This window comes from Triticum aestivum, chromosome 2B (genome assembly GCF_018294505.1).
Source record: "Triticum aestivum cultivar Chinese Spring chromosome 2B, IWGSC CS RefSeq v2.1, whole genome shotgun sequence".
Lineage (NCBI taxonomy): Eukaryota > Viridiplantae > Streptophyta > Magnoliopsida > Poales > Poaceae > Triticum > Triticum aestivum.
The window spans coordinates 64,649,918-64,662,250 of record NC_057798.1 but is presented as its reverse complement, the minus strand read 5'-3'; the positions used below and the strand labels follow the sequence as shown (position 1 = coordinate 64,662,250).

Here is a 12,333-nt window from a genome sequence, read left to right as displayed (position 1 = left end):
AAAGTTTACCGCTGTTGCAAAAATTCCCTAGAAAATTCAGAGAATGTTATAATGTTGAAACTTTTTGCATATTGAGATCTGATAAATCTTATACAGCTTAATATTTTTACCATAATTGTTTGAGTTAGAGAAGTATTTATACTCTTGCATTCTTTACAGACTGTACTGTTTTGGCAGATTGCTGTTATGTTTGCATTGTTTGCATATGTTTGCTTGTTTAATGATTCTATTTGAGGGTAGGAGTATTAAATATGTAGAAGCATTTAGTATCCAACGTTGAATAATAATTTTAGTGATTTTTTACGATAGAAAATGATAAGGGTTTGCATTGGTTTATACTAACCTATCTCACGAGTTCTTGTTGAGTTTGTTGTGGATGAAGCTTTTGATAAAAAGAGAAACCATGATATGAGAGGAATTAAGGAGACACAAAAGTTCAAGCTTGGGGATGCCCAAGGCACCCCAAGATAATATTTCAAGAAGTCTCAAGCATCTAAGCTTGGGGATGCCCCGTTAGGCATCCCACCTTTCTTCTTCAACAATTATCGGTTAGTATCGACTGAGCCTAAGTTTTTACTTCTTCACATGAGTTGTGCTATCCTTGCAACGTCATTTTATTTTATTTTGCTTGCTGTTTGAATACAATACCAAGATCTGAAATTCCTTAATGTTAGAGAGTCTTCACATAGTTGCACAATTATTCGACTACTCATTGATCTTCACTTATATCTTTCAGAGTAGTTTGTCATTTGCTCTAGTGCATCACTTATATCCTGTAGAGCATGGCGGTGGTTATATTTTGTAGAAATTGCTAGTCTCTTATGCTTCACTTATATTATTTTGAGAGTCTTTTAGAACAGCATGGTATTTGCTATGGTTAGAAAGTTGGTCCTAGAATGATGAGCATCCAAGTTGGGTATAATAAAAACTATCATAGAAAGTGAATTGGATGCCATGATCAATTTGATACTTGATAATTGTTTTGAGATATGGAGGTAGTGATATTAAAGTCATGCTAGTTGAGGTGATTATGAAAAATGCTTGTGTTGAAGTTTGTGATTCCTGTAGCATGCATGTATGGTGAACTGCTTTGTGATGAAGTTGGAGCACAATTTTATTTATTGATTGTCTTCCTAATGAGTGGCGGTCGGGGACGAGCGATGGTCTTTTCCTACCAATCTATCCCCCTAGGAGCATGCGCGTAGTGCTTGGTTTTTGATGACTTCTATATTTTTGCAATAAGTATATGAGTTCTTTTGACTAATGCTGAGTCCATGGATTATATGCACCCTCACCCTTCCACCATTGCTAGCCTCTCTTGTGCCGCGCAACTTTCGCCGGTACCATACACCCACCATATACCTTCCTCAAAACAGCTACCATACCTACCTATTATGGCATTTCCATAGCCATTCCAAGATATATTGCCATGCAACTTTCCACCGTTCCGTTCATATGACACGCATTACTTTTGTCATATTGCTCTTTGCATGATCATGAAGTTGACATTGTATTTGTGGCAAGGCCACCTTCATAATTTTCATACATGTCGCTCTTGATTCATTGCATATCCCGGTACACCGCTGGAGGCATTCATATAGAGTCATATCTAGTTCTACCTTTGAGTTGTAATTCTTGAGATGTAAATCCATAAAAGTGTGATGATCTTCATTATTAGAGCATCGTCCCAGTGAGGAAAGAATGATGAAGACTATGATTACCCCACAAGTCGGGATGAGACCTAGGACTTTACAAAAAAAGAAAGGCCAAAAGAAACAAAAAGAAAAAGAAAAAAAGAGAAAAAAGGGAAGGGACAATGCTACTATCTCTTTTTCCACACTTGTGCTTCAAAGTAGCACCATGATCTTTATGATAGAGAGTCTCCTATGTTGTCACTTTCATATACTAGTGGGAATTTTTCATTATAGAACTTGGCTTGTATATTCCAATGATGGGCTTCCTCAAAATGCCCTAGGTCTTGTGAGCAAGCAAGTTGGATGCACACCCACTTAGTTTGTTTTGTTGAGCTTTCATATATTTATAGCTCTAGTGCATCCGTTGCATGGCAATCCCTACTCACTCACATTGATATCTATTAATTGGCATCTCCATAGCCCGTTGATACGCCTAGTTGATGTGAGACTATCTTCTCCTTTTTGTCTTCTCCACAACCACCATTCTATTCCACATATAGTGTTATGTCCATGGCTCACGCTCATGTATTGCGTGAAAGTTGAAAAAGTTTGAGATTACTAAAGTGTGAAACAATTGCTTGGCTTGTCATCGGGGTTGTGCATGATTAAATACTTTGTGTGATGAAGATAGAGCAACAGCTAGACTATATGATTTTGTAGGGATAACTTTCTTTGGCCATGTTATTTTGAGAAGATATGATTACTTTGATTATTATGCTTGAAGTATCACTATTTCTTATGTCAATATGAACTTTTATTTTGAATCATTTGGATCTGAACATTCATGCCCCAATAGAGAAAATTACATTGAGAATTATGCTAGGTAGCATTCCACATCAAAAATTCTTTTTTATCATTTACCTACTCGAGGACGAGCAGGAATTAAGCTTGGGGATGCTTGATACGTCTCCAACATATCTATAATTTTTGGTTGTTCCATGCTATTAAATTACCCCTTTTGGATGTTTATGGGCTTTATTTTACATATTTATATCATTTTTGGGACTAACCTATTAACCGGAGGCCCATCCCATATTGCCGTTTTATTGCCTCTTTCAGTATTTCAAAGAAAAGGAATATCAAACGGAGTCCAAACGGAATGAAACCTTCGGCAGCGTGATTTTTGAAAAGATTATGACCCAGGAGACTTGGAGTTGAAGTAAAGGGAGCATCGAGGGAGCCATGAGACAGGGGGGCGCGCCCACCCCCTGGGCGCGCCCTACTCTCTCGTGGGCCCCTCGAGGCTCCCCCGATCGACTTCTTTCACCTATATAAGCCTACGTACCCTAAAAACATCGAAACAGAAGATAGATCGGGAGTTTCGCCGCCGCAAGCCTCTGTAGCCACCAAAAATCTCTCGGGAGCCCGTTCCGGCACCCTGTCGGAGGGGGAATCCATCACCGGTGGCCATCTTCATCATCCCGGCGCTATCCATGACGAGGAGGGAGTAGTTCACCCTCGGGGCTGAGGGTATGTACCAGTAGCTATGTGTTTGATTTCTCTCTCTCTCTCTCTCTCTCTCTCTCTCTCTCTCTCTCTCGTCTTCTCTCTATGGCATGATCTTGATGTATCGCGAGCTTTGCTATTATAGTTAGATCTTATGATGTTTCTCCCCCTCTACTCTCTTGTGATGAATTGAGTTTTCCTCTTGAAGTTATCTTTTCGGATTGAGTCTTTAAGGATTTGAGAACACTTGATGTATGTCTTGCCGTGCTTATCTGTGGTGACAATGGGATATCATGTGCCACTTGATGTATGTTTTGGTGACCAACTTGCGGGTTCCACCCATGAACCTATGCATAGGGGTTGGCACACATTTTCATCTTGACTCTCCGGTAGAAACTTTGGGGCACTCTTTGAAGTACTTTGTGTTGGTTGGGTGAATCTGAGATTGTGTGATGCATATCGTATAATCATGCCCACGGATACTTGAGGTGACAATGGTGTATCTAGGTGACATTAGGGTTTTGGTTGATTTGTGTCTTAAGGTGTTATTCTAGTACGGACTTTTGAATAGATCGATCCGAAAGAATAACTTTGATGTGGTTTCGTACCCTACCATAATCTCTTCATTTGTTCTCTGCTATTAGTGGCTTCGGAGTCACTCTTTGTTGCATGTTGAGGGATTGTTATATGATCTATCTATGTTATTATTGTTGAGAGAACTTGCACTATTGAAAGTATGAACCCTAGGCCTTGTTTCCTACCATTGCAATACCGTTTACGCTCACTTTTATCTTTAGTTACCTTGCTGTTTTTATATTTTCAGATTACAAAAACCTATATCTACCATCCATATTGCACTTGTATCACCATCTCTTCGCTGAACTAGTGCACCTATACAATTTACCATTGTATTAGGTGTGTTGGGGACACAAGAGACTCTTTGTTATTTGGTTGCAGGGTTGTTTGAGAGAGACCATCTTCATCCTACGCCTCCCACGGATTGATAAACCTTAGGTCATCCACTTGAGGGAAATTTGCTACTGTCCTATAAACCTGTGCACTTGCACGCCCAACAACGTCTACAAGAAGAAGGTTGTGTAGTAGACATCACCTTCCTCTTTAGCTCTTCCTATCAAAATTGCCAACATAACCCTACTGTGCTGAACAAGATAGGAGACATCGGTTCCCCCTGTCTTAGACCCTTGTGCATGTGGAAGTAGTGACATATGAATCGACTTGTTACCGCCAGGAATCGTCGAATCCGTTCATACGTAAGGACTGCAGGAGGAACGACCATTTAACCTTATAATATGCTTTTTCAAAATCCACTTTGAAGATAACCACATCCAGCTTTTTTGAGTGGATCTCGAAGTGTTTTATGTAGGACAACCACACCCTCTAGTGTGTTTCTTCCCGACATGAAAGCCGTCTAAGTTGGTTGCACCATACTATGTGCAATCCACATCAGTCGGTTTGTCCCAACTTTAGTAAAAAAAATTAAAGCTCACATTGAGTACACATATCGGCCTGAATTTCTCAATACATACTGCCTCCTCCTTCTTTAGCAACAACATTATTGTCCCAAAGTTTTTTTAGGGAAATGCCATCATGGCGGTTTATATTTCATGTGGAAACATGGCTACATCGTTTGAGAGAACATCAAGCAGAAAGTCCGAGCATCGGTCTGCCACACAATAGTTCTCGAGGGCTCCGGCTTTGTAGCCAACTAATCAGCCGCCATATTGGCCTCCATAGGACAATGACAAAACTTAACAGAAATAAAATTACGATATAAAAAAGAACACTCTTCATAGATGGCTGCAGCTGGACCTAAAGAATTCCCTCCATGTTGCATGGTTTCAATCACCTCCATGCAATCAGCTCGGATCTCCACCTTATTGCATCCAATGTTGTTCGCCAGAATCAGCCCATCCTTGAGGCCTCTAGCCTCTGCCGTTGCTGCGTCCTCTACGAAAGGGATGTTGCTCGCCGACGTCGCAATGAACGCTCCCATGGAGTCTCTAATAATGGCCCCCGTTCCACCAGTGCCACTGTCCGCATCGAAGGAAGCATCGACATTTAGGCTGACGAAACCTTCAGGTGGTTTAGTCCAACCATGCCGCTGGATCCGCCTCGCACCTTGCTTCTTTGCTCTCATGAAGTTCTTTGTCAGACTGACAATAGCTTGGGCTGAATGTGTCGGCTCCCGCATGGCCTCACCATGGGTGAAGCACCGGCGTTCCCACCATATATACCACACGGCCACCGCCACAAGCTCCTTCTTGGACACGCCCGGGAGCGACAGGACGACGGCATTGGGCATCAGCAGCAAATCTCCTAGGATTGACAAGCCCTCCGACTCAGCTTCACATAGCTCATTTATAATAGAGTTCAAGCCAAGATTTGCCCAAATATCTTGCACCCTGCCGCACCTGAAGAACGAATGGAGAACACTCTCGCAGTCTGATTCACAAATTGGGCAGTCCGATGTTGTAACCATATGTCGGTTTGCCAACACACCCGACACGGAATTGCTCCATACAAAGCTCACCATACATGCACTTTTATTTTAGCCGGTACTCGAAGCTTCCATAGAATGCGCCAAACTGGACTAGTACTTGAGGGCAATACTGAATTTGTTTGTCTCAACTTTCGTCCGTGTTGATGATCCCACTCCATGTGATAAGCCATCTTGACCGAGAAAATTCCAGTTTTGTTGTAGTGCCATGAAACAAAATCCTCCATCATCCCCGGAGCCAGGGGTATATTCAAAATACGATTTGCATCAATGGGCTAGAATATATGTCTGATAAGTTGCTCATCCCAACACCTATTATCCACGTCAATCAGTTCAGAAACTTTCGTGAGTATGATATTACCTCGTGTACTTATTGTCCCAAAGTTTAGGTGGAATAGTTGTAGATGGCCACTAAACAAGTCATGGAACATTGGCACTATTCACCCTTAATTATTACTCCGTTAATTAATTTGGGATTAATTAGCTCGTTGGATTAAAAGAGAAAAGAAATCCGCATTAATTGCCGCACCTCAAATTACGGGAGTAATTATTTTTCTATAATTATACCCCAAATGGCGGAAGGTTGATTCAAATGATGGAAGGTTGATTTATATTTGGCAGAAGGTGGATTTTCTATTGGCTGGAGATTAGTTTGGCAGAGTTAATTTCTTGAAAAATCATTACTAGAGGCGGATGTTTGCGTCTACGGTTGGATGGGCGGCTCCCGCATCTTGTCCACAGACCACATCCGGACATAAAAACGGACATATACCAAAACTATTTGCGGGTCAGCTTTGGAGATGCCCTAAGGAACCTTCTATCTATTAATCATAAATTGGAATAATCATGAACTCATTCTTTTCCCATAAAGTCAAGGTAATTCATCATACCCACAACATTTCGGTGGAACAATGCAGACATGCACTATTCTCAATACACTTCCACAAGGACATACATGTAGTTGGTATGGTTCATATATCATAGAAATTTCACATGTAAACTTCATGTTATTAAGTACAAATAAAAGTAACCTTTCTGTTTCTGCAAACTACATGGAACGACAACCGGCAACAGTTAACTGTGAAAAAAAAACATAACTTAGGTGCCAAGGGGGTACACAATTTGACACCTCGTCTGCGCGGTTGATCATGTGCTCACTTGGTGCCCTCAAAATAAACCAAAGCATTTGGAGAAGCTCTGTTCTTAAAATCCATCTTGATACGTTGTCTAGAGCGCCATTCGTTGTTCCAGCTAAAAGGGACATGGAGCTTCATGGACTCTAGCGCTCTTGCGTTCAAAACAAAAAACTTGGCAAAGTTATAATCTGGTTTCTTGCCTGAATAATTTCTCACTACTACTTGCTTTAAATGTCTATCAACACACTCAACAGTAGTAGCAGCTGGATTGTCGTTCTGCTTGTTTGGAACATGGCTCATCAATGTCTGAAAACGAAGCAAGAGAATAATTTAGAGTAGACCTACTCAACATAGGAATGGATAAATAGAGAGTACATATATAGAACGTAACTAAGATTGCAAAAAGAAAGAAAGGGTCGACCCAACTCACATTTATGTGAAGCTGTTGTAAGCAGGGAAAGCATTGGAGGACGTCAATGACATGATTTAACCTAAGACCATGGACAACAAGCTTCAAGACCTTTACATTATGCAGTGATGACACTAGACTGCTGTCAACCATTGCCTGGATCGTCAAAGCACGAAAGAATATGTATATAAGTAAGATTGCAAAAGAATGATATATACAGATGCCCTGTGTGGCTCCTAGATACATATATACCTGGAGTACTGTCTTCCCAAGCTGTACGGTGGACATCATGTCGCTGTGCAGACAACCCAAGATGTGAAGTTTTGGGGCAACCAGGACACGTATGATTCGTGGACCACAATCACCTTGGTCCCAGAGCATCACTTCCTCTAGGCTTGGAGTGTTGACGATGAGGAGTTCTTCCATCACATCACTGTCTGGGTCAACAAACATGCGGAACCTTACAATAGTTTGCGAGCTGATGTGGACGCGACGGAAGTGATAGTTTCTGTGAAGGTACAAGTAGACAAGATTTGGAGATGCGGCTATCATGGCGTGCAGTGTGTTTTCGGAGTTTGTTATCCGGCAGAGTGTGAGCTCGATGAGATATGGAAAAGTGATGCCGCCCAAGGCTAAGATATTCTCAGGGAAATGGCAGCAACCAAAGCTGGCGACGCGGAGGGAGGAAAAGCTCAGCGCGGATGGCGGCAGCGGCGGCATCAACTCGCCATCCTGTAGTGGTTCGGTGTTGTTCACCCGCTGGTAGCTGAAATGAAAATCCTCGAGGTGATCCAGAACCTTGGATCGGAACCAGCGGTCGAAGATGGGGTAGCGGTCTCGATCACCGGAGTGCTGGCATAGCGTGCTGAGAGAAAGACGACGGGCGCGTACCTCGCGTGGAGCCTCGAGGATGTCTGAGATAAGGTCGACTAGGTTGTCTCCGGTCCAGGCCATTTTGTGGAGGTCGCGGTCGTCGAGGTTGAGCGGGGTGTAGTCGCGCCAGACGTGTTTCCAGCCTTTGGAGATGGCATTTGTGCGGGCGGCCTCGTCGATGGGGAGCGCGGAGATGATGGTGCCTAGGACGTCGTTGGGGAGGGCGGTGATGATGGTGACCTCCTCCTTCTTGGCGCCAGCAGCAGGAGGGTCCCTGGGCGGCGGCGCTTCTTCTCGGCCCTGCACCAGCCGCGCCGAAGACGAACCGCCGGCGAAGTGGCAGACATGGCCCTTCTTTGGGAGGCCGCAGAGGCCGCAGCAGTATCTGGCGCGTTTCCTCGGCGCCATGGGGGCCATGGGTTAGCCGGCGGGGTCTGGGTTCTGTGTCAATGTCTCGGAAGCTGTAGGCTGCCGCTGGGGGTCGAGGGAATGGGGAAACTGAGCCGGGAGAGGGGGGAGGAGCACCGGGAGATTAGGGGGAGGAAGCTCCGCGAGGCCTTTTTCGGGTCTGCGTGTGTTCTCCGTGTGATGGGAAGAGTTGACGTGCTCCCCGAGGTTTTTTTGGGTCAGTTTCCACTCCACACTCCTTACATCACTCGTGCTCTACGGCTGGCCTGGTGCTGCAGTAGCATTACACTATTTTGTCAACTTGCAAATCAATTCAGCAGAAGATGTTCTCTCTCTCAAAAAGAATGAAGATGTTCGACACTGCACCTAAAGGTGCAACCGTGCTTGTCTGATCTATCTCCCGCTGGAGCTAGAGGACGACAAAGGTGAGTGCGTGGCAACTCCCTCCTTCCTAATATCTTCCTTCTTGCCGTGCACTCTCTCCTTCCTTTTTTTCTACACCGCTCGAGCTTCAGGATGACACAGGTCACGGCGGCAGACACATGTGAGTGCCGCGTGCGGACGCTGATGCCATGTGGATGGAGGCTGCTTGGCAGATAGACATGTGTGTGTGTGTGTGTGTGTGTGTGTGTGTGTGTGTGTGTGTGTGTGTACACAGGTGTATATAGACGTTAATACAAGGACTTTGATGGAGGCTGCACGCGCTATTTCTGGTGTCTGTTCTCTGTACCTCAAGTCCTCAACACATTAGAAATTAAGCATGGTGTCATGTCTTAGTATTTTCACTCTCTTTCCCTTGTAGGACTAGTCCAGGTTGTTCTCTGCTCTGCTTTTTAAAAATTATTTTTGTTAATATCATATTTGATTGTTCTATGTTTAAAAATTACAAGCTATGGGGTAATCTCGAAACCTTAATCAAAAAAGTCACCACAACCTCTATCCACCACTACTAGCCCCCCTTTTATCCATCAAACCAAATAAATTTCTGGCTACTCACACTCATTGAGACCAGGGAAAATGGTACCTGGCTAATTGGTTGGGGATACCCACAACCACTGAAACATGTCCCTCAAAACAAACACACCCTTATATTCTCTTATGAACGCTATTTTGTCGGCATAATTGAAAACACTATCTTTGTCTCTCTCACGAAACAACAAATGGATTTATTATCTCATGAAGAGTGATTCATAGTTACTGTAGTTATGACTTACCCGCAAAAGAAGAATTATCGGATGTTGTAGGTTGTGAGTGGGCTAGGTGGGAATGACCGAGATTCTTGTGAAACATTAACAAGCTCGAACTATATTGACAGAACGACAATGATGGATAGATGAAACGGGCTTGATTTAATTTCTACCCAATCAAGTATAACATGAATATATATAGTTATCTATCACACCAGGACAACAATGTAAAACATCCTCTCTCTCTCTCTCTCTCTCTCTCTCTCTCTCTCTCTCTCTCTCTCTCTCTCTCTCTCTAAAACCCTAACTTGTTATTTGCGTCAACCAACCAACATGTCACGGCACCGGAAAATTTGGGATATGTAGTTTAGAAAAGGCCAAAGCGTGGGCTTCAGCCTTTCCACTTGTATGCTTGAATGCTGACAGGAGTTGGATGTTGCAAGTGCACAATCCAGTCATTTTTTACAAAAATAATTAGCTAAAGAGCTTTTTGAACACACGTAAAGCACTCCGTCCATATATGGGGTGTACATATAGACACATGGATGTGCCTACACTCAACTTCTATCATAGCATCTAGAAAACCCTATGTGGTAACGTGCCATGCGTTCGAGACACCATAGGCTCAACGGCGGAGCTACATGTACTTGGGGGGGAGACTAGTGGAATTTTTTGAAAAGGCTTATATTATTAAGTAGAGTGCACTCATCCCCCCTGCCCCCGCCCCAATGATGCATTTCTCTTTGGCCCCGCTAAGATCCTCCGCTTGCTACACCACTGCATAGGCTCCATCCATCTTTCAAAGAGGGATGTAAAGTAACATGTTCGTGCTATGAGTAGCTAGTAGACATCCCTACTCACACGGCATTGTGTTGATTCCATCCTTTTACTCATGGCACATTCATGTGGGCGGCGACCGCTTCAGTCAACATAAGGCTGCTAGCACAGGCAAGGCGGGTGCTGGGACCAGCACGCGACAACAGGAGTCGATGTGGGGAACCACGAAGAAGATGAAAATGCTTCCTCAAAGTGAGCTTGTTGTCCTTCCACCTGGGGCCCGGAACCTCTGTAGAAAAAAGATATGACGTGTTCTCCGTTTGCAACACTTCTGTTACCATAGCTTTTCCCCTTATGGTTATGAAGTGGTAATTTTAATGGGTTCGAATGTAATATTGAGATGCTTGGGCTTTCTCTTTCCATTGTTGTTTTCTCACTTCTTTGAAGGCCACATTGCCTATATGTGCTTCCATTCCACATGCTCGGGGAGTCCCCAATGGCGCATATTTGAACCGTGAGTGGTCTGAGCGGGCCCCGGAAATGACTCACATGGATAACATACCGACCTTGGGAGCTAAACGAGCACTTTTTTGGAAACGGTCACTTTTTAGAGGAGCAAATGCATGCTCCTCTAAGTATTGTTGACCAGTTAGAAACAGTCACTTTTTAGAGGAGCACATGCATGCTCCTCTAAAGTATACTCGGCTGTTTACTCCTCTAAATTTTAGGAGATATGTTGTTAGAGTTGCTCTAAGGACCAGCAGTGACATGATCATATATCTACCATGAGTTATGGTTCAACAAAAGAATACCCACCTTGGGGGCTGAACGAGCCGCCTTGATTGTATGTTTATGTGATATGTTTAAAGTGAGAACACATGACATGTTTCACCAGAAAATATTCTTCCACTACACATTATTTAAACCAGTAGTAAACAACATATATAGATGTATGTTTGTATCAGCTGTGAACAGTGTTAATCCCCCCCCCCCCCCCCCCCCCACCCCCCACAAACAACTACCTGCAGGCTACCTATATTTCAGAATCATAACACCAAATATGTTTGGTTTGGGGCAACATAAGACCAGCAGTTACATCATCATATATCTACCATGAGTTACGGTCCAGCAAAAAATATATCAACTATCAGTGGACATCGCATACTTTCCCGCAAAAAAAAGAAAGACATTGCATACTAAATTTGTCAGAAATGCATAAACTTTCAAGTATGTAGATCCAAATATATTTAGAAAACTAGGAACACTTGTTCCGGAACAGAAAATCATATGACAACAATTTGACGAGTAAACATAAACTTATTACAAATAAAAGTAACGTTTCTAGTTTTCAAAACTAGTACATGGAACGACAACAGAGGCAATAGTTCCCTGCGAGAACAAAAACCCCGATAACTGAGGTGCCAAAGGGGTACACAATTTGACACCTCATCCGCACGGTTGTTCATGTGCTCACTCTGTGCCCTCAAAATAAACCAAACCATTTGGGGAAGCTCTGTTCTTAAAATCCATCTTCATACGTTGTCTGGAGCGCCATTCGTTGTTCCAGCTAAAAGGGACATGAAGCTTCATTGACTCTAGCACTCTTGCATTCAAAAGAAAGAACGTGGCAAAGTTATAATCTGGTTTCTTGCCTGAATAATTTCTCACTACTACTAGCTTTAGATGTCCGTCAACACACTCAAGAGTAGTAGCAGCTGTCAGTGTCTGAAAACGAAGCAACAGAATATATAATTTAGAGTAGAACTACTCAACATATACCGGAGTTGATAAATAGATGGTACATAAAAGCTACTCCCTCCGTCCCATAATATAAGAGCGTTTTTAACACTACAGTAGTGTAAAAAACGTTCTCATATTATGGGAC

At 43.1% G+C, this 12,333-nt stretch overlaps 1 protein-coding gene across 1 annotated transcript; it reads right to left on the bottom strand.

Annotated features, from left to right (window-relative positions):
• Nucleotides 1-6,729: 6,729 nt before the first annotated feature.
• On the bottom strand, nucleotides 6,730-8,556 carry LOC123040467 (putative F-box/FBD/LRR-repeat protein At1g66290). The gene is made up of 2 exons (XM_044463304.1): nucleotides 7,456-8,556; nucleotides 6,730-7,359 (listed from the first exon to the last, which is right to left on the bottom strand). The coding sequence occupies exons 1-2, from the start codon at nucleotides 8,491-8,493 to the stop codon at nucleotides 7,042-7,044; spliced, it is 1,356 nt and encodes a 451-aa protein (XP_044319239.1). The 5' UTR covers nucleotides 8,494-8,556; the 3' UTR covers nucleotides 6,730-7,041.
• Nucleotides 8,557-12,333: the final 3,777 nt, after the last annotated feature.

Bases quoted from the DNA above. Each gene is read 5' to 3' on its own strand.
- LOC123040467 (XM_044463304.1), bottom strand. From the start codon at position 8,493: ATGGCCCCCATGGCGCCGAGGAAACGCGCCAGATACTGCTGCGGCCTC. The intron at 7,360-7,455 runs GTATATATGTAT...TTGACGATCCAG, and splicing joins TTGGGAAGACAGTACTCCAG to GCAATGGTTGACAGCAGTCT.